Below are 23154 nucleotides of genomic sequence, written 5' to 3' on the forward strand. Positions count from 1 at the left end.
AGATGGTGGCTAGAAGAGTTATTCTTAAAACATAGGCGGGTGAGTCTACAATTATATCAAAACAAAAGTTTAATTAAAGAACTTTAAAATAAGAGACAATTAAAGAGGTCAGGACAAGTCAATTCTCCAGAGGCTTATATACAGAATTGGTCCTCTAGGGCCTCCCAAGACATCTATTCGGAAGGAAATAAATCCAGTCTCGGCTCCAGGTATCCAGACTTACAGAGTGCCCTCAGGAATAAACAGTGTTAATGTGTTTTTCCAGGGTGCCTACTAGTAGTTGGCTTGAAAACTTTCTTTAAAAGGGATGAACATCTTAAAAGGATGTAGCCAAGCAAGGCAGCTAATTTTCTTAAAAGGCAGGTTAATTGGGTGATTTGGCAGATGGGTGGGGGAGGGATGGATCCCACATGGGAGGTGGGCTTGGGAGTATAGGGGGGCTTAGGATTTCAGATGATGAGCATGAAGATAAGGCATTTATGACTTTCAGGAGAATGTTTAAAGGTTAAGAAAATTTTTTGGAAGATTAATAGCATTTATAGAACACCTTTGCTAACCAGGCACTGTGCTATGTGCTTTATTTTCCAGTATTATCTCATGCAATCTTCCTAATCCAGCAGCCACATTATTGGTTTCATTTCTCTGATGAGGAAACAAGCTCAAAGAGGTCAAGTGACTTTCCCAAGGTCACAGAGATTAATAAAATTATGAAGCCATTACTCAAGCCCAGGACAGCCAGACCTTGGAAGCTTACTGAACAGAGCACTCTGGATGCCAGAATAACGCCTTGCCATAACGGGGGCCAAATATTTGTGCACCATACAGATTATCATCCTAAAAAGCAGATTTTGGTCCCTAAACAGTGGCCCTTTGGGCATTTTCTTTAGCATAGGTTTTGGAGTCAAAAAGACAATGTGCAAAGGAGGACAGCTGTGACCCAAGAAACAGTTATAATCACCTCTGAGCTGAGGTACTGCTTTGTCAAGAGAAGTAAATAATTTGACATATATTCACAGCATGTTCTTAGTAAGGTTTCCTTTTCTCCTGGAAACTAAGTAGGCTTGAGAGCTGTCTGAGGAAATCATGGCACCAGGCTCTAATCCCGGAACTGCTGTGGATGGCATTCCTTTACTAATGTAATGAGTGTAGTACATAAAGCCCACTTGTACCAAGCCTGTGACATATACCAGCAAGGGAGAAAACTCACCAATATTTTAACTTTACTTTGGTCAAGTCATATACTTCAATCACCTAAAAAAAAATTTTAAGAGTTGTTAATGCTCTGTAGTTGAAGAAGATTAAGAAGACATTTACAGAATAGCAAAGAAAAAATAATCTATCACTAGCTGAAATTCTCTGGAAGCACGGCACATTGTCTTTAGTTCTCATTGTTAAATCTGGAGGAAAAACCCATACCACACACAGCATTAACCTCTCCTTCCCCCTCTTCCAGCGGATTGTTGAACAGATGTTTGTGGATGCTCTGGGTCAAGGTTCCTGTACCTAATCTACTGTTGTATCACAGAGAAGACTGCACATACCATCCCTATAGGACAGTGAAACGCTCCACAGAAACAAATACATGCGTTTGTTAAGGTTGTAACCTCAGAGCCCTGGCCAGTGTGGGTTAGTTGGTTGAGTGTCATCCATGCACTGAAAGGTTGCTGATTCAATTCCCAGTCAGGGCACATAACCTCCCTTCCTCTCTCTAAAAAAATTAATAAAAACATATTTTTCTTTAAAAAGGTTGGAACCTTGGATATGGAGCCTCCTTCCTTCCATTCCATACTTTGCTGCATATAAAAACCCAAATCAATTTCAAAAATAGCTTCACAATACTGTATTTACAGAACAAAAAGATAGAGGGGGAGGTCTATCCTGCTAAAAAATAAGTCATAGTACATTAGCTTAGGTCACAGTGGTCGGCAAACTCATTAGTCAACAGAGCCAAATATCAACAGTACAACGACTGAAATTTCTTTTGAGAGCCAAATTTTTAAACTTAAATTATATAGGTAGGTACATTGTTATTAACTTAATTAGGGTACTCCTAAGGCTTAGGAAGAGCCACACTCAAGGGGCCAAAGAGCTGCATGTGGCTCGCGAGCCGCAGTTTGCTGACCACGGATTTAGGACAACTGTGACAATATTCAGATATATCCTTAATGAAGGGCATCTGGCTAAACCTGGAGGACCTCAGAACCCTGGTGAATCTTCAGTGAGCTTGGCCTCAAAGGAAATGTCCAGAATTCAGGGCAGAGACAAAGGAAAAGTTACTGAACACACAGCCACTATTGGTACCAAGTAATAAGCACTATGACGTCCTCTATGACAATGATGTCTAGGGCTTGGCAGCCAGCAGATAGCTGGCTGGGACCTGCAGAACCATCCACCATTCTGCAGCTGGGAGGTCTTGGGCCTCATTTTATTTTTTAAAATATACTTTTATTGATTTCAGAGAGGAAAGGAGAGGAAGAGAGAGAGATAGAAACATCAATGATGAGAGAGAATCATTGACTGGCTGCCTCCTACACGCCTCACAATGGGGACTGAGCCAGCAACTTGGACATATGCCCTGACTGGGAATCGAACCGTGACCTCCTGGTTCATAGGTTGACGCTCAGCCACTGAGCCAGCCAGCCGAACATTGGGCCTCATTTTAGAGGCCCAAACAGAGCTGGTTCAATGTCTTTTTGCCCTGACAACCTGGGTTTGACTCTGGAAGGGGCATTAGGTATAGGAGCATCTGGCTTTGTTACGGAAACTGAGACATAATAGGCATTCACTCTTGGCCAGACCTTGTCTATAACTTCAGAGATCATAACACAGAATTTACAACTTAGACATCTCTTAACAATAATGTGGCTATTTTGATCCTAACTGCTTCTAAGGATCACTTCCTTTGCTGGCCATCACAGCACTTCAATCAACCCTTTTCTACACTACTTGTGTATGCTGTCCACTGGTCCCACTAAGTTAAGGCCCCTAAGGTCTGGCTTATTAGTTTGCAAAGGGAAGTACTCAACATGTCAGGTGAGTGGGCCTGCTATGAAGCTAGCTAAGGGCAACATGTAGCTCGAAAGCATGAAAAGAGATGCCAAGAAAGGTCATGCAAGGAAGGGAAGGGAAATAGCTATGATTCATAAGACACCTTCAGGAAGTGTCCCCTTCAGAAGCCTGGGCATGGCAGTCTATCTTGCCAAATTGGTATGCCTTTTGACTGAGGCCAGCGCCCCATGTTATATAGTAGAGCCCTGCTTATACAGTAGAGGCAGGCACTCTGCCTCTGATTACAACAGCTGGCAATGGCACCTCAAGGGCTTCCCATCACTCACCATGGGGGTAAGCCTCCAGAATGTTCCTCCTATGTCACTGTCACCCACCTGCTGCACTCAGACCAACACTTGGAGGTGGTTCAACCCTGCCTGCCCAGTGAACCAGAGTTAATGACAGGGGGGCACTTGTGGCAAGGAACCCAGAGTCCTAACCATCTGGGAGTCCTTCATGTCACCAGGAGACCCTACCAGCAGATTTTAGCCTATGAAGTTTGCTGAGCCATAGGAACAAGCAGCTGAGGAAGTCTAAAGTTCATGATTTTCTAGCCTCTGGGCTGGAAAAGTCCTTGATTTCACCAGAGAGAAAAGGAGACATGGCAGCAGCCAAAATAGGAAAGGAAAAGACAGGTGGCTGTAAAGGTTGTGACTTGAAGCCTCATTCCACAGAGTTCATTCATAGGCAGCAAGTGAGGGGACAGGGAAACTGCAGGAGACAACATAAGGGAGAGGTGGATTCTAAAGCCCTCGGATAGAAGGGCAGGCACATGGGTCAGATCAGACCTGATGCCAAGCAAGGGCACCTGACTGATTGTTCCTCAGTTTCCAGCGGCTCAGGCAGGTCCCTAGCTCCTCCTTCTTCATAATGACCACACAGAGGCAGAAGACTTTACCTCCTTACCCATCTAATGTACTTGCCATTCCTCACATTCTGCATAATGTACTCACACTGTTTTCTTCAGCTTTTATCACTTTTATTTCCCATACCCAACAACAGAGCTTAAGCCACTGGTAATACAGGGTTAGAAACTTGTTCAGGCAAACCACTGTCCTCTTCTCAGCTGTCTGACTAGTAAACTGTACCTCACAGGCTTATTAGGATTAAATGAGGAAATGCATGGGAAGCACTCAGCCCTGACCTTATATGTACTAAGTGCTCCCCAAAAATATATACACACTTTTAACAGCTGAAAAGGAAATGTATTTTAATAAACACCCTATACATGATTTTGTCCTCACCACGCTGTGATTCTGTGATGGGCCGTCTAGCCACCCCCTTTTGTTGTTCCACTTAGGTTACTTCCAGCTTTTCATTACTATGAAAAGCCCTGCTATAAATATCTGGCAACATTACCCTCCCCATAACCTTTTTAAGTTATGTTTCCTAAAGTGGATTTACTAAGTTAAAGGCAAATGACTCTTTGTAAAGGTGTTTCCAGATTAATTTTCCCCAATTTGCGACGAAGCCACACCGAAGGCCATCCTATCCCTTTTCCCAGTGTAAAACTTTGGGTCAGTGAGGACAGGACAACTAAGTTTACAAGGAGAGGCGAGGGAGATGTGGGGCTAACAATGGTGACATCAAACCCTGCTTTTGAAAAATCATTAATGAGGAATTCTCATTTCATGTAAAGATTCTTTTTCCATATTCTATCTTATCTCCTCAGCAGCTTACCTGTGACAGTATGTCGAGAACTAGGAAATATCTAAGTCTTTTGGAAAGACAACCCCATATCCTAACCAGGATGATGGCTTTGGCATGTCACTGCCCAGAGCCGCATTCAACCTTGTGACTCTGGGGCTTGAGTCTGACGTCACATGACTAACCTGTAAAGCCCAGGCATTTGTAAATAGTGTATTAAAAACATCCTGGACTGAAGCAGGTGTTAGTAAATTGCACTTGAGCACTAATTAAGACAACCCTGCACACCAGCAAGCTGTTTGTTTACATTTCCTCAAACTTATTGAGCCCCAATCTCAGCATTTTAGGAAAAACTACTCTAATTTACATCTTCTAAGTCATGCTATTTGACCAAAGAATAAAGTAAAATAAGATATATAAACCTGACTAAAATCTTGTGGTCCTATTCTGTCATTAAGCCTCATTGTTAGTACCCCCCTTTTTTTTTTTTTAAGGCGGTCCTTTGTGACTGTTTTTATTTCACTTAATTCTTTTGCATAATGTTTTTGAGATCCATCTATGTTGAGGCAGGAGTAAATTGTCCATTTTTTTTGTCATATTACACTTCACTGCATGAACATAGTTCACTTTGCTCATCCACTCACCCACTAACGAACATTGGGTTGTTTTTCATCTTGTGTCTATTATGCATAAAGCTGCTAGAATCATTTCTGCTTATGCTAAGAATATTTGTGTACAAGTTCCCCCCCCCCCTATTTTGTGGATGTTTTAATTTCTTGACACCTAGGATTGGAATTGCTGAGTTTTAGTACCTTTTTAAAGACTCAGGAGAATCTATGCCATATACTTAGCTCCTCTCATTTTCCTATTTAATATAAAAGCCCCCTCCCCATACCACATCCCCTAAATCCTCAATACTCTTTCCCTTTCACCTCCAGAGACTAGGACTAGAGTCCTTCCCAGAATATTTCCACTACCAGACCCAGTTTCTCTTTTTTAGGGAAACAGGGAAGGCTTCAGTCTCCTACCTCCTGGCGGTCTCTGAACCAAGGAAGTTTACTCCCACTTAGGAGTTTAAGAAACATCTCATAACAGCACATATTAATCAGCCTGACATGAAACTTTAGTTACCTTAAGTCTCTGATTGAAAGCATCAAACAGTAGTTTGATCCCGTCCTGAGTCAGGTTAAGGATGAGGTCATGGCTTAGAGGAGACTACAAAATAAAAACACACACTCCAAACAATTAATTTACTTACCAGCACCTACTGAAAGCATTACAATATATATGCAATACACAGGGAATATCTAAGTGCAGACTCCCTCCCCCAACTAACAAGGTTTGGAAGCCAGAAACAAGCTATTGCATGAATGCAGTGTGCTCTATTTCCAGCCTACAGCTGCTACTTTATAATATCGGCTGAAAAGAGCGTCTCTTTTCCAAAGCCTGTATTATTATAGGTTTGGAGTAATAATACTTGGGGAAAAGGGCTAAAATTATGTGAGTATAGAGGCCACTTTCTTTTGAGGGTCCCGGGCACAAATCTGTAGCATGGGTTTACTGCTGTCAGACAGAGAGAACAGTTGATGAGGAATGCAGACCACGTGAAAAAGCCTCATGAGGATCCAAATTCAGCAGGTAATGCCCAATGCATTTTGGCTGAACCTATATCCATTCACTCCCAGGCTGTACCATCCACAGGGAACACTTTTTATTTTTGACTGTTTTAGGCCATATTCCAGGACAAATAAGTACTTTTGTGATCTGATTATGTATGAGATGACACTCTTCCTCTTTCCTCCCCTTCCCCCACCATCTCATATCACATGTGCTTCTTTCTGAAAGGCCCAAGTCTAAGATCTAAGGAGTCATATTTCTACATTTGCCCCTTCTGAGTCCTGGGGGGAGGGGAGTAGCAGCACAGAATACTGGACAAAGCTGGCCTTGAGTCCAGGTGAGCTGGTGACCTTACGTGACTCTCAGAACTTCTCTGAGCTCTAGTTTCATAGGTAGTGGGTCAGAAAGCACTACCTATTGCACTCTTTCCTCATGTATGCACCACCTGCCTGCTTCTAGTCCAATGCAATCAATTCAAGGACTCAACACGTGAAGACGCACCATAGCCCTAACCAGGTTGCCCAGCAGAAGAAAAACAGGACCATCCAAAACTCTGTCCTTTCTTAAAACTGGCACACAGTTCTCAAAAGGATTTAGAGAAGTTTCTTTATAAAGCGTCTCAAAGCAGGCAGTGAATGACAGAAGAGTGGCTGTCAGCTCTAACTGGTTTGGCTCAGTGGATAGAGTATCAGCCTTCGGACTGAAAGGTTCCAGGTTCGATTCCAGTCAAGGGCATGTACCTTGGGTATGGGCACATCCCCAGTAGGAGGTGTGTAGGAGGCAGCTGATCGATGTTTCTCTCTCATCGATGTTTCTAACTCTCTATCCCTCTCCCTTCCTCTCTATAAAAAAATCAAGAAAATATATTTAAAAAAAAAAACAAAAACAAGAGTGGCTGTCAGAGAAAGACTGTGCCACTCACTGCTGCTGTAGGTCTCAGCAGAAAAATTCTCTCCAAAGAGCCTTCTGTGATTAGCACAGACTGCTCCCCTAAACCCCATTGATCTTTACAAGGTAGAGGCCATGGTGGCACCATCATGCCTGACAAACATTAGAAGAATGCAGTATGAATGCCTAAACCATTAGGTCTCAAGCAAGACAAGATAATGGACTATGAACCCTGACCTTATTTTGAACCCAGAACACACAGTTCCATTTCTGAGAGGGTCAGCCCATAGGGGAAAGCAGGATGAAGCAACATTTTAGCATCTTTCAAGATCCATGATTAGAGGAAGAATGCTGGGAGGATCTGGATTTTCTTACACTCTCCTGGCATTATTACAATGCAGGATATAACTAAGCAAAATAAATAAAAATTAAAAAAGAATTTTTTGTGCAACTGAGCAATTTTTAAAAGGAAGCAAATAAATCATCTTCACAATGTTTTATTAGTACTTTTTATCTCCAGAACAAAAATACACACATACTATGTGGTGCTTAGGCATTATGCAGTCCTCCATATGAACAGTTCAGTAAAGCTGTCTGTTGCAAGTCGTTAACATCCTCTCTCTCTAAGAAAAATGGGGCTACTTGATATGCGCATTAAATTTCCAAGGTGTAATTTGCTGGAGACAAACAAGATAGTTCTGAAAAGTTTAACAGGTCAAACTATTCTCTGCACTTAATGGGAAACAAGGACACAAATGGGAAAGGAATGGAAGGAGGGCAGAAGAGGAAAGGACCACATGTAAGAAGCACTATATCAGAGCTCTGAGAGACCATCTCCTCTTGATCCGCATCAAAAGACTATTCTATAAGGAAACTATATCCACTTCACAGGAGAACCAGACTAATTATTAAACCCATGTTTTCTAACTGATTCTAGTTGGTTAGACAATATTGGGGAAAATTAGTTTAATGCTAAAACTATTTGTACTCGAAAATTGGACGACTAACAACAAAGTCAGTGATATAAGAAATAAAACATGCCCGGCTGTTGTGGCTCAGTGGTTGAGCCTCAACATATGAACCAGGGGGTCATGGTTTGATTCCCAGTCAGGGCATATGCCCAGGTTGCGGGCTTGATCCCCAGTGGGAGGCATGCAGGATGCAGCCAATCAATGATTCTCTCTCATCATTGATGTTTTTCTAACCTTCCTCTCTGAAATAATAAAAAAAATATTTGAATAAAAAGAAAGCCTATTTTCAAATGCATCTAATCTTGGGGTGCCCAAATCTGATTAAACTAAATCTGGAAATTACTTATAAGTTCAAGAAGCAAGCCAATTTTATTTACTTATTTATTTATTTATTTTTAATATATATTTTATTGATTTTCCACAGAGAGGAAGGGAGAGAGATAGAGAGTTAGAAACATCGATGACAGAGAAACATCGACCAGCTGCCTCCTGCACATCCCCTACTGGGGACGTGCCTGCAACCCAGATACATGCCCTTGACCGGAATCGAACCTGGGACCTTTCAGTCCGCAGGCCGACGCTCTATCCACTGAGCCAAACCAGTTTTGGCCAATTTTATTTTTTATTTTTTTCTAAATATATTTTTATTGATTTCAGAGAGGAAGGGGGAGGGAAGAGAAAAAGAGAGAGAGAGAGAGAGAGAGAGAGAGAGAGAGAGAGAGAGAGAGAGAGAGAGAGACATCAATGATGAGAGAATCATTCATTGATTGGCTGCCTCCTGCACAACCCTCACTGGGGACGGAGCTCGCAACCCAGGCCTGTGCCCCTGACCGGAATCAAACCCGGGACCCGTCAGTCTCCAGGCTGACACTGTATCCACTGAGTCAAACCAGCTAGGGCAAGCCAATTTTCTTAAGCTGCTTCCCATTTTGATGCCTGCTACTTATAATTCCCTCTGGGTCTAACACTGAAAGTCAGACTAAGTTATGAATGACCTGTAACAAAGAGGAAAAGCTACTATTCTTCACTTTATAACCCACTTCTAATCCTTCATGCCAAAAATAATCTGTCAGTTGTTTTAGGATCTGAAACTAATTGAAAAAAAAATGCAACTAAAATCATCAAATTGGTACTTAAACGGCCTCAGAAAAGCCACTTGAGAATAGCCTGCAGCCTGTATAGGAGCAAAACTATTCCCCTAGGTTTGTGACACATACAGCACATGGTCTGTCATAGAAGAATCACAGATTTCAAAGAAGTCAGTGGAGCCCTGGTTGGTTTGGCTCAGTGGATAGAGCGTTGGCCTGTGAACTGAAAGGTCCCAGGTTCGATTCCGGTCAAGGGCACATGCCCAGATTGTGGGCTCGATCCCCAGTGTGGGACGTGCAGGAGGCAGCCAATCAATGATTCTCTCTCATCTGACGTTTCTATTTCTCTCTCCCTTTCCCTTCCTCTCTGAAATCAATAAAGACATTTTTTTTTTTAAAAGTCAGTGGAAGGAAAATTGCATCTTTAGAGAGATGGAAAAATCCTATTTATAAGGACTATGAAAAATAGCTTCTAACTTTACATACTTAAAAAATCAAATATTATTTTAAAAATTCTGATGTTCAAAAAGTTCTTCTCTGGTGCTAACCTAAAGTATACTCTTACTGGAAACTAAAAAAGTGTTTGTTTTTTAAAAAAATATTTTTATTGATTTCAGAGAGGAAGTAAGGGAGAGAGATAAAAACTTCCTATCCTATATAATAAAAGGCTAATACGCAAATCGACCGAGTGGCAGAACAACCAGTCGCTATGATGCACACCGACCACCAGCGGGCAGATGCTCAATGCAGGAGCTGCCCCCTGGAGGTCAGTGTGCCCCCACAGGGGGAGCACCGCTCAGCCAGCAGCCAGGCTCACGGCTGGTGAGCACAGTGGTGGTGGGAGGAGCCTCTCCTGCCTCAACAGCAGCACTAAGGATGTCCAACACAGCAGGCTTCAGGGACAACCCCCGCTCCCTGCAACAACTTTTGTGAACTGGGCCTCTAGTCAATGATAAGAAAAAACCAGTGATCGGCTGCTTCCTGCACATACCACACTGGGGATCAAGCCCACAACCCACGCATGTGCCCTGACCAGGAATGCAACTGTGACCTCCTGGTTCATAGGACAAGGCTCAATCACTGAGCCATGCCAGCTGGACTAAAAAGGTCTTTGTAGGTACACGCAACATTGTACTATAGGGGTTAATTCCTGGCACAATTGACCAACATTTAGTAGAGACTACCATAAATTGGACAAGAAATAATAAATGGAATGCAAGTACTCTAGAAGACCAGATAGTCCGAGGTGATCTCCCACTGAAAAGTCCCTGTGTCAGGGACACACACACACACACACACACACGTTCAGTTATTACAGATCCTCAAAACCTGGCACCAACAGGTTATCAAGACCAAAAGTTTTAGAATTAAAAAAAAAAATGCTTGATAACTGACTAGTGCTGAAGAGTCTCCTATTCGAATACACTGACCCAACAATCCCTGCCAGTCAGCCCCTCCCCCAAATCACCAACCTCTGGGGATGACTCACTGATTAGGGATGCTATTTCAGCAAACAAATCAGCTCACCTGTTCACTGTAGAGAACCTGGACATTTTTGATGATGCGACAGTGCTTCTGAAGAATGGCTACTGCCTGAGCCAGAGGCATTCCTGAAATAAAGCAAGGACACCTGTGTGGGTTACGTGGGTTGTCCATTTACGAACATCTACCACTGTGCTAGGTATTGGTGTCTGCGGTCAAGTTTGGGGTGGGTGTCAATAAGGTTTACAGAAACAAGACTAAGTTCAAAGTTCAATAAGCAGTAAGAGCTAGAATAAAGTTAGCAGCAAGCACTAAGGCAGTGGTCGGCAAACTGCGGCTCGAGAGCCACATGCGGCTCTTTGGCCCCTTGAGTGTGGCCACAAAGTTTCAATTGCACTGTACATGTGTGCCCGCACATGGTATTTTGTGGAAGAGCCACACTCAAGGGGCCGCAGTTTGTCGACCACTGCACTAAGGGAACAGTTGAATTGTATAAGGGAAGGGAGTTAATATACAAATGGGAACTTTTGTGTTGATCCCAAGCAAAGAGCTTTGAAAAGGCAAAGTCAGCATGAACCAAAAGAGTGAGAAAGCACCGACTGTGTGACTCTGGAGAATGAGGCCTGTTTCTCACTGTGCCATGGACTATGTATACCCTAGGAAAGTTCCTTCCTCACACACCTAACAGAATCAACTTATTTTACTAAGGATTTTTATCCTTATTTATCTAATCACAAATATCTTCTAAATCTTAACACTTGATTTGTGAACTGATGGCCCATTATAAATAGACTTATATATGCTCCCGTTTAAAAAATCCCAATCCCAATGGCCTCTCAAAAGTTCAGGGACTCACAGGGAACACCAAAAAGTATGTTTTCAAACAAAAAGACACATTATATTTCAAACAAGACACATACAGAGAGGCAATTTAAAACAAAGTCCAGACAATCCAAAAACAAAGACATAGCTTTATAAGCACAAGGACAGTATGTGTTTTATTCAACTCTCTGAAATCTGGCTTCTCTTCTGTATTCTGACCTCTACATCTACCCAGTCATTCAAACCAGAATCTCTAGATGCCTTCTCCTTCCCCATCTTTCAAAATCTAGTCTCTAAACTTTCTTCCTAAACCCATCCCATAACACACTTTATTCCAGGTATCCTCTTTTCCAGTGAACCCAGACACTCCTTGATAGTGTTCCAGGCAGCTACTACCAAAGAGAATTGGGAATCTAGGGAACCTATTTCTTCTTCCAGCAGTACATCATGCTCTAATTATAATATCCAATTGCTTATAGTTCCTTACATACCATTTATCTTTCCCTTTTTTTTTTTTTTAACATACTGTTATTGACTTTAGAGAGGAAGGTAGAGAGAGGTAGAAATATCATGATAATAGAGAATCAATTGGTGCCTCCTGCACACCCCGTACTGGGGATAGAGCCCACAGTCCTGGCATGTGCCCTGACCAGAATCGAAATGTATGACCTCCTGGTTCATAGGTTGATGCTCAACCACCGAGACACACCAGTCAGGCCCACTGTTTTGTTTTAACTTGGTTGGAAGATTTATATGTATGCCGAAACCGGTTTGGCTCAGTGGATAGAGCGTCGGCCTGCGTACTGAAGGGTCCCAGGTTCGATTCCAGTCAAGGGCATGTACCTGGGTTGCGGGCACATCCCCAGTGGGAGATGTGCAGGAGGCGGCTGATCGATGTTTCTCTCCCATCGATGTTTCTAACTCTCTCTCTCTCCCTTCCTCTCTGTAAAAAAATCAATAAAATATATTTAAAAAAAAAAAGATTTATCTGTATGGACAGTTTGGATAAGAAATCTGGCAGTAGCCTTCTAATAGAGTCCTCCTGATGTTAGCTGCTCCAGGAATATGGCTCCTGTAGTGTTTTTTTAAAATATATTTTTATTGATTTCAGAGAGGAGGGGAGGGAGAAAGAGATAGAAACATCCTATATAATAAAAGGCTAATATGCAAATCAACCAAATGTCAAAACAACCAGTCGCCATGACATGCACTGACCACCAGAGGGCAGATGCTGAACGTAGGAGCTGCCCCCTGGTGGTCAGTGCTGGGAGCCTCTCCTGCCTCCATGGGGAGCGGGCCTAAGCTGGCAGTGGGACATCCCCAGAGGGCTCTAGGACTGCGAGAGGGCGCAGGTCAGGCTGAGGGACCCCCCCCCCAAGTGCACGAATTTCGTGCACTAGGCCTCTAGTCAATGATAAGAGAGAATCATTGATCAGCTGTCTCCTGCATGCCCAACACTGGGGATCGAGCCGGCAACCCAGGCATGTGCCCTGACCGGGAGTCCAACTGTGACCTCCTGGTTCCTAGGTCAATGCTCAATCACTGAGCCATGCCTGCCAGGCTCCTGTAGGTTTTTGACAGGAAGCCTCCCCCCACCCCCGCCCCCCAAACTCCGCAGATCAAGTTTCTTTTCTCCTTCCATAGCACCCTACACAACTTCTACCCCATTACAATAAAACACACTACTTCTGTAAAGTTCCTTCCCACTAGACCAGTGGTTCTCAACCTTCCTAATGCCGCGACCCTTTAATACAGTTCCTCATGTTGTGGTGACCCCCAATTTCATTGTTACAAATTGAACATAATTAAAGCATAGTGATTAATCACAAAAACATGTAATTATATATGTTTTCCGATGGTCTTAGGCGACCCCGGTGAAAGGTCGCAACCCACAGGTTGAGAACCGCTGCACTAGACTAAGCTTATTCAATTTTCAATGTTTGTAAGTGGAGTCCAGAGGTGCATGCTGCCTTCAACAAAGTGAGCGTTCAGTCCCTCTGGAACAAGATAATCTCAGAGAAGGCTATTCTCTAGTGACCCTTAAACCTACCTCTTTGGGCATTTTCAACATTTATTTATTTATTTAAAAAAATTTATATTACTGATTTGAGAGAAAGGAAGGAGAAGAAAGAGAGAGAGAGAGAGAGAGAGAGAGAGAGAGAGAGAGAGAGAGAGAGAGACTGACATTGATTTGTTGTACCACTTATTTATATGCCCTAACCAGAGACCCAGCCAGCAATTTTGTCTTATGGGGACGACACTTTAACCAACTGAGCTACTCGGCCAGGGCTGCAACAAATTTAAAAAATAAATTCAGGCCGAACCGGTTTGGCTCAGTGGATAGAGCGTCGGCCTGCGGACTCAGGGGTCCCAGGTTCGATTCCGGTCAAGGGCATGTACCTTGGTTGCGGGCACATCCCCACTGGGGGGCGTGCAGGAGGCAGCTGATCGATCTCTCTCATCAATGTTTCTGGCTCTCTATCCCTCTCCCTTCTTCTCTGTAAAAAATCAATAAAATATATTTTAAATAAATAAATAAATAAATTCAGACATGCCTCCATACCAATGCATTCTGCGAATGTCATTGAAAAACATCTCAAATTTGCACTGCCTTTAGTCCACCACTGATCAAGCCATCAGTGGCATTCTCAGAGATTCCTCTTGGCCTAGGTTTTCCTGTCCCTGTGTTGTTGGCATTTCTCTAATCTCCCAACATCAAACAAAGGCCAGGAAAGCAGCCAGGAAGTTGGATGCAGCTCCCCATGATGATGCCAGGCAGATAATGGCAAGGTCTAGATACATTTGCATTAGCATAGATTCCAAAAAGAAACCTATGAACAAAACTGAGCCTATCCTCAGAAGGGTAGAGCAGTGGGAGAAAAACATCCGTCCCCTACTTTTTATCATCTGTTACCTTTCTGAGCCTCAGCTGTCAAATGGAGATTACCTTTCAAGGCGGTGGTGAGTTGAATTAAGCACTGCCTGGTTCTCTAGCCTAGGAATGTAATTCAGCCCCAATTGTAGTTTTGACGTGTGAGGGCTGGGGAGAGGACTGACTTTTATTTTAGTCTGGAGAAGTTAAATGACCACCATCTCTAAGGTAGACAGGATTTTAAAGTGACTTTTAAGACCCACAAAGAAAACATCAAGACTCAGGCCCCCTTTATGAACTTTTCCCCAAAGAGCAATTCTAGACCCATGTACAGAAATGCTCTTTTCACTGTTTCTGGTTGCTAGACAGTTTGAAAGAACAGCCCAAACCCTTGACTCCTGAAAACTGGAAGTTAGAAGTGGGCCCTAGCCCGATTGGCTCAGTGGATAGATCGTCAGCCTGCAGACTTAAAGGTCCCGGGTTCGATTCCGGTCAAGGACACAAGCTGGGGTTGCAGGTTTGATCTCCAGTAGGGGGCCTGCAAGAGGCAGCCGATCAATTCTGTCTCATCATTGATGTTTCTATCTTTTTCTCTCTCTCCCTTCCTCTCTGAAAGCAGTAAAAATATATATTTAAAAAAAAAAGTGGGAGTTCTGGTATCAAAACAACAGTTGACAGCCCCAACCACCAGTTTGGCTCAGTGGATGAAGCGTAGGCCTGAGGGCTGAAGGGTCCCAGGTTTGATTCTGGTCAAGAGCATGTACCTTGGTTGTGGGCACATCCGCCGGGGGGGGGGGGGGGGGGGGGGTGCAGGAGGCAGCTGATCGATGTTTCTAACTCCCTCTCCCTCTCCCTTCCTCTCTATAAAAATATATTTTAAAAAAACAGTTGACAAAAGAAGTCTTATTCTCCCACCTAGTTTTTTCAAAACCCTGCTCTCAACTAACATCCTAATCATTACTTTTGGCCAAGAAGACCCAGTACCACAGAGATCCACAACTTAGCCGTAGCATCAAGCACAATCTGAACCATGGTTGTGGTTCTCGCTCCGTCCTGTTAAATCCTGGCGTGAGCAGAAGCTGTGGGTGGAGAGGTTAATTCCCTAACTAGAAGCCAAACTGCACCAGCATGATGAATGTGTCTGGAGGCAAAGATATCAGTAGTCTCCCAAAATCAAGCTCTGGTTGCTTCCCAAGAGGCTGGGGTGTTCCATACCAGCGAAAATTCTGGGCAGAACTCTGTGGGAGCGGCGTTAGTTATGAGAGAAGTTGAGGAGGGCCCCTCATGAAAACTGGCTCCCACAATCCAGAGGAGGTTTGTCGTTCAACTGGGCACCAGCAGGGCCCTACCAGTTTCTCCTGTGCCCTGTCTGTCTCCATAGACGTGAGTCTTCCAGATTCCAGGATAAGTTATAGCCCAACAGAGCAGCTGACTCAGTCCAGTCGCTCAAATTAGTGTGACAAAAGTTCAGGCCCAAGCACAAACAAACAGCACCAGCACCTGCTCCCCGCCCCCTTTTCCTAGTGCTGGAACATCAAAGTAAACACACACTGGCCTTACTGAAAGCAAATATTTGTACACATAAAGGTAGTGGGGAAGAGGAAAACGGGACCAAAAAACCAAAAAAAAACACCCAAAAAACCAAAACGACCTCATTGAACGTTCTTCAAACTAAATGTTACTTTTCCTGAACTCCTATTTCATTCTCAGCTAAGGTCGGGGTTTAGGATTACCTCGCCACATCGACCACAATTAAAAACGAGAAGGAAACAAGTCAGAAAGTTCCTTTAACGCACAGACTCTCCTCAACCAGCTCCTCTGACCAGATCCCCAACACCAGAGTAAGGGATGGGGCGGGGGGTGGGGTACGGGGGCGCTAGGTTTCCCCTTCCGAAGAGGCAACTATTAGCCCCGAAAAGCAAAGGGAGACTCCCTTGTTGTGGCGTTTCAGAGTGTCAGTCACTCCTCAACTATTTCATCAGTAAATAGCGACTAGGAATAACAACAGTATCGACCCTTCGACCCCAAGAAGGCCGACTAGAGATAATTACGCACCACAAAGCAGGGCTAGTCCTCAAGTGTTGGGGCGTGTCCGTCATTGTTGTTATTATTATTACTACCGTACCAGTCCCGGGAGGGGGCCGGTGAAGGCCTGAGGCGAGGGCGTCTGGGCCCAGCCGAGCCAAAGACAGGCGGGTCGGGCCGGTTGGGGCGGGTATCTAGTGCCTGGAGCCCCAAAAGCCAATAGGACGGAAGAGGCGACAAGCCGCGGGCACTGGGGAGTCAGGGGCAGAGGCCTGAGGCGGGAAGGGCCCGGAGGGAAGTAAGAACCAGAGAACAGGGTTCTGAGGGAGGACCCCACACTTACCCAGCGTGAATTCCCATTGCTCGTTCCCCAGAGAGCGCTCAGGCACCACCTCCAGGTCCAGCATTGGTTCGGCTCGCCGGGCCGGGGCGGCCTCCCTGCGGCAGCGCAGACGGGACCGGAGCTGAGGACAAAGCAGCAGCTAACCCGTCGTCCCTGCCGTCCCTCGGCGGCCCTGCTCCCCAACTCCGCCCCGGTCGCCGGCGACACCGGCCCAACACCGCACCGCACCTCACCTCACCAGCAGCAGCCGCGGTAGTAGGGGCAGCGGCAACAGCGGCAGCGTCTGCCGTAAAAGTGGCGTGCGGGGCCGTAAAGTGTGGCGAGGGCGGGGTTCCATCGTAGGGGAGGGGCCTAAGGCGGAGTCGCGCACGCGCAAACTCCGGATTAGCGCCCGGGACGGGCTGGAGGCCTGGCAGTACCATCTGGAAGGTCTGGGATGAGGAGTCCCATATTCCGTGAACCCGCACATCTGCGCACCGCGCCGCACACGTTTCACACGTCTAAACAAGGATGTGTACGCCACGCAACACATACATGTGACATGGTTATACAACCCCCATCCGCTATCTACACGCGCGTCGGACTCCCATTCAATGAAAGCAAAAAGTGAGTTCCGAGGGTGCACAGTCTGCGGCCCAGCAGGGAGGGAGGATGCGGAGTCGCGGGGCCCTGGGGCCCTCGAGCACCCTCCCACCTCCGGTTGGGGCCGAGACTGACGCCGGGAGGTCGGGAGGTCCCAGGCTGCAGCTCAGACTTGAGCTAGAGCTAGCTTTGCTGCCAACACTGTGTGGTCTAGACCAAACCTCTGGTGCTCTTTGTGCCTCAGTTTCTCCATCTACAAGTCGAGTGAGAGGCTTCTCAAACCTGTTCATCCAGAGCTATTGGCCCGTGCCCAGAGGCACTCTAAAACTAAACGGCAATCTGGTCTCTTCTGGAGGCAGGCCTTTATGGAAGCAACTCTCACGGACCAATCTGAGCGGAAAGCTTATACAGTACCTCACTTTACAGGTGAAAAAAGGAGGCCCAGGAAAGTTAAAGAGATCTTGTGGTCCTAGGTGGTGGAACCCAAGCTCTTTCTTTTGCATGGTTTTTTATACTAAACTAGAGGCCTGATGCACAAATTCATGCACCAGTGGGGTCCCTTGGCCTGGTCTGCGGGATCGGGCCAAAACTGGCTCTCCGACATCCCCCAAGGGGTCCCGGATTGCAAGAGGGCACAGGCCAGGCCGAGGGACCCCAGTGGTACACAATTGGTGCCAGGGAGGGACGAGGGAGGTTGGCCAGCTGGGGAGGGACTCTGGGAGGGCTCCAGGGTGTGTCTGGCCCACCTGGCCTGTCTGGCTCAGTCCGGATAGGCCTGACCCCAGCAGCAAGCTAACCTACCAGTCAGAGCGTCTGCCCTCTGTTGGTCAGTGCATGTCATAGTGACCAATCGGTTGAGTGGCCTTAGCACAGTGATGGTGAACCTATGACACGCGTGTCAGAGGTGACACACGAACTCATTTTGGGTGACACGCATTGACAGAGACAAAAAATTGCATAATTCAAATATTTGTCTCTTGCAACGGCCAGAGTTGGGCATCACTCGAGTAATATTATTAATCACGTTACTCATGATCAATAATGCAATTCTAAAACTGGATGTAAACATGTACATCAGTGTTGCGTAGCAAAGATACATAGTGAAAATATCCAAGATACATTGTTCCAATATTGACATTAATATAAAAAGCTTAAGAATTGCACTATAGCCCTAACCGGTTTGACTCAGTGGATAGAGCATCGGCCTGGGGACTCAAGGGTCCCAGGTTTGATTCCGGTCAAGGGCATGTGCCTTGGTTGCGGGCACATATCCACTAGGGAGTGTGCAGGAGGCAGCTGATCTATGTTTCTCTCTCATTGATGTTTCTAACTCTATCCCTCTCCCTTCCTCTCTGTAAAAAATCAGTAAAATATATTTTTTAAAAAAAGAATTGCACTATAAGGAGATTAATCTTTACTCATGACATTTTATTTTTACTCGAGTGACAAAATGCCCAGTTCTGGCAACGGCCTCGTTATTGTCACCATGTGCCTCGGGTAAGCTTCCCGTGTGTTCGGGTGCATTCAGCAAATGGACGGACGCACTTGATCGCCATGTTCGTTAGGAGACAGGAGTGGGAGGGTTAGAAGAAAAAGATATAAGTGCAACAGTGCTTGACGAGACATTCTGCGTGTCGGATAATTGATTACAGCACCATTTGTTGGTTATACATACTATCTTTGAATTGTTTTGCACCAGGAGTCAGTGCAACAACACTGCAAAAAGTTAATAGGTAAGAAACCTATCAACCTTTTATAAAAAATGCCATGATTTATATTTATTTATTTTTGCAGCCTTGTGATGGAGAATCAAAAAAATAAAAAAGCAAGATTAAATGATAAAGCAAGTGGAAGTAGCAGTAGCCGACCCTTTCAAGACATATGGACCGAGATGTACGGGATTGTCGACAGAAACAACAGATCATCTTGCATACTGTGTAATGAAACGGTAGTAAATAGAACGTGGAATGTAAAGAGACATTTTGAAACTAATCATTGTCAGCTCTTGAAAAAAACTATCGATGAAAGGAAGGAATACATTTCTAGGCAGCTACACCTCTATAAAAGTCAATCAAATTCCATCATTAAATTTTAAGATGCTCTACAAATTTAACATCAGCAAGTTACTGTATTGCTCATTCCATAGCTCAGCATGGAAAAGCCCTCAGTAACGGAGAATTTATTAAGGAAACATTTCTAAGATGTGCACCAGCACTATTTCATGATATGAAAAATAAAGATGATATTATTAAAAAAATTTCTGGCCGAAACCGGTTTGGCTCAGTGGATAGAGCATCGGCCTGCGGACTGAAAGGTCCCAGGTTCGATTCCGGTCGGGGGCATGTACCCGGGTTGCGGGCACATCCCCAGTAGGAGATGTGCAGGAGGCAGCTGATCGATGTTTCTCTCTCATCGATGTTTCTAACTCTCTCTATCTCTCTCCCTTCCTCTCTGTAAAAAATCAATAAAATATATTTTAAAAAAAAATTTCTGAGTTACCACTCAGTAGAAATACTATCAAAGACAGAATAATAGATCTTAACAAAAACGTACATAAATTAAAAAAAGACTTAAATAGTTGTAAATATTTTTCAATTTCTATTGATAAAACTACTGATGTCACATCAAATGCTCGGTTGGCCATTATTGCTAGATATTCTGATGGTCTCACAATGAGAGAAGAGTTGAAAAAGTTAGAATCAGTGCCAATAAGTACACCAGGAAACAAAATATGTAAGGTTGTTATAAAAACATTCAGTGACCTAAACATTGATATCTCTAAAATTGTGTCAGTCACGACAGATGGGGCACCAAATATGGTGGGAAAAAATGTGGGATTCCTGAAATTGTTTATGGAAGCTATTAGACATCCTCAGATCAATGATCAGAAGTGGGTCAGCAATTTGATGTTTTTTACAGATCTCTCTGTTCATATGAATGAACTGAACTTAAAATTACAAGGTTTTGGCAAAAGTATTGACGTTATGTTTGGATACATCAAATCTTTTGAAAGTAAACTTAAAATTTTCAAGCGAGATATTGAAACTAAAACTTATAAGTATTGACTAAGGTGAGATTGAGAACCAAGATGGCGGCATAGGTTAACGCCGGAGTTTGCTGCTTTGAACAACTACTTCAAAAGTGAAACTAAAAGACGGAAGGGACATCACCCAGAACCACAGGAACGCTGGCTGAGTGGAAGTCCTACAACTAGGAGGAAAGAGAAACGCATACGGACACTCAGAGGAGGCGCAGTGCTGAAGTCAAATTCTGAGGTGCGGAGTGCGCGGAGCAGGCTGGCGGCGGAGGGCGCGGTTGTTGTTTTCAATCGGGAGGGAGTCGCAGACTCTGAGCTCCAGATCCGGGCGAGTCTTTAGGGACCCAGACTCAAACGGGAGAAGCGGGACTGTCTGGCTTCAGTCAGAGCGAGTGCAGCTTTCTCTCCCAGCTTTGCAGCAGGTGCTGGGACTCAGAGAGGCAGAGCCCCTAGGGACAGGACTGAGAGCCGCCATAACTGCTCTTTCCGGCCCACCCTGTTGATCCTGTGCGACCCGCCCCGGCCAAGCCCTGCACAGAGGCCTTTGCCGGATAGCCTCAGGCAAACGCCAGATTAGCACCTCCCTAGAGGACAGAAGTTCTCTCACTGCTGACACAGCTGATTCTCATAGCCACTTGGCCTGGAGGTCAAACCCTCCCTGGAATTAGCTACAACAATCAAGATTTAACTATAAGACTGCGAACAAAGACCACTAGGGGGTGCACCAAGGAAGCATAACAAAATGCGGAGACAAAGAAACAGGACAAAATTGTCAATGGAAGAAATAGAGTTCAGAACCACACTTTTAAGGTCTCTCAAGAACTGTTTAGAAGCTGCCGATAAACTTAATGAGATCTACACGAAAACTAATAAGACCCTCGATCTTATATTGGGGAACCAACTAGAAATTAAGCACACACGGACTGAAATAACGAATATTATACAGACGCCCGACAGCAAACCAGAGGCGCGCAAGAATCAAGTCAATGATTTGAAATGCGAGGAAGCAAAAAACATCCAACCGGAAAAGCAAAATGAAAAAAGAATCCAAAAATGCGAGGATAGTGTAAGGAGCCTCTGGGACAGCTTCAAGCGTACCAACATCAGAATTATAGGGGTGCCAGAAGATGAGAGAGAGCAAGATATTGAAAACCTATTTGAAGAAATAATGACAGAAAACTTCCCCCACCTGGTGAAAGAAATGGACTTACAGGTCCAAGAAGCGCGGAGAACCCCAAACAAAAGGAATCCAAAGAGGACCACACCAAGACACATCATAATTAAAATGCCAAGAGCAAAAGATAAAGAGAGAATCTTAAAAACAGCAAGAGAAAGTAACTCAGTTACCTACAAGGGAATACCCATACGACTGTCAGCTGATTTCTCAACAGAAACTTTGCAGGCCAGAAGGGAGTGGCAAGAAATATTCAAAGTGATGAATACCAAGAACCTACAACCAAGATTACTTTATCCAGCAAAGCTATCATTCAGAATTGAAGGTCAGATAAAGAGCTTCACAGATAAGGAAAAGCTAAAGGAATTCATCACCACCAAACCAGGATTATATGAAATGCTGAAAGGTATCCTTTAAGAAGAGGAAGAGGAAGAAAAAGGTAAAGATACAAATTATGAACAACAAATATGCATCTATGAACAAGTGAATCTAAGAATCAAGTGAATAAATAATCTGATGAACAGAATGAACTGGTGATTATAATAGAATCAGGGACATAGAAAGGGAATGGACTGACTATTCTTGAGGGGGAAAAGGGTGTGGGAGATGTGGGAAGAGACTGGACAAAAATCGTGCACCTATGGATGAGGACAGTGGGTGGGGCGGGAACTGGGAGGAGGGGAGTTATGGGGGGGGGGGGGAAGGAACAAATGTAATAATCTGAACAATAAAGATTTAATTAAAAAAAAAAAACTTATAAGTATTTTCCTCGGATAAAAAAGTATTTCGAGAAGGCCACCACAACGAGTGTAATGGAGTCCATACTTATGTACCAGAATATAGTAAACTCATTATTTGAACAGTTCAGCGAAAGATTCAACCAATTTAGAAGCCTAGAACAGAGCATTAAAATAATTAAGTATCCGGATGTAGTTGTTTACAGTACTTGGGAATTAAAGGATTTCCAATGGATGCAAATTGACGATTTAGAGATGCAACTTGCAGATTTTCAAGGTAGCATTTGGACTCATGTGTTTGTCGACTTAGGGTCAAAACTTGAAAATCTGGAACGAAATTGTTTGAATAATGAAGAAGAGTGCAACTACGAACAAGAAATTTTGAGTGCTTGGAACAGAGTACCTGACACTTTTAGCGACATAAAAAATCTAGCGGTGGCTTTGCTAACAATTTTTTCATCAACATATTTTTGTGAGACTTTGTTCTCAGCATTAAATAATATTAAAACGAACAAAAGAAACCGGCTAACAGATGAAGTTAGTGGCGCTTGCTTGGCCTTGAAGTGCAAGTATGAACCTGCAATCGAAGAATTAGCAAACTTCAGCAAAGTCAAAAAAGTCTCTAATTTCTAGTTTTCGTACCATTTGATTGTTTATTATTTTTTCCTAAATGTACATTGTTTTTCTGTTTTTGTTCATTTTATACATATTTTTTGGTTGATTTTTCTTTGTTAAATGGCATTTAAATATATAAAATAAATATCAAAAATATAAATCTTTTTTTACTATGGTTGTAAATATCAAAAAAAATTATGAGCTCT

At 44.0% G+C, this 23154-nt stretch overlaps 1 protein-coding gene across 12 annotated transcripts in view; it reads right to left on the bottom strand.

Moving 5' to 3' along the window:
• PHAF1 (phagosome assembly factor 1) overlaps window positions 1–17287 on the bottom strand; it is a 27504-nt gene extending 10217 nt beyond the window's left edge. For 2 of the 12 annotated variants that reach the window (XM_059667799.1, XM_059667796.1), the window contains exons 1-4: window positions 17037–17287; window positions 16804–16924; window positions 5827–5910; window positions 1208–1251 (exon numbers count right to left, since the gene is read on the bottom strand). In XM_059667799.1, the coding sequence (XP_059523782.1) occupies window positions 1208–1251; window positions 5827–5910; window positions 16804–16924; window positions 17037–17272 (485 nt within the window). In that variant the 5' untranslated portion in view covers window positions 17273–17287. The other 10 variants (XM_059667797.1, XM_059667803.1, XM_059667804.1 and 7 more) reach the window with 10 other exon arrangements.
• Between the last annotated feature and the right edge of the window lie 5867 nt (window positions 17288–23154).

This window comes from Myotis daubentonii, chromosome 15 (assembly GCF_963259705.1).
Source record: "Myotis daubentonii chromosome 15, mMyoDau2.1, whole genome shotgun sequence".
Lineage (NCBI taxonomy): Eukaryota > Metazoa > Chordata > Mammalia > Chiroptera > Vespertilionidae > Myotis > Myotis daubentonii.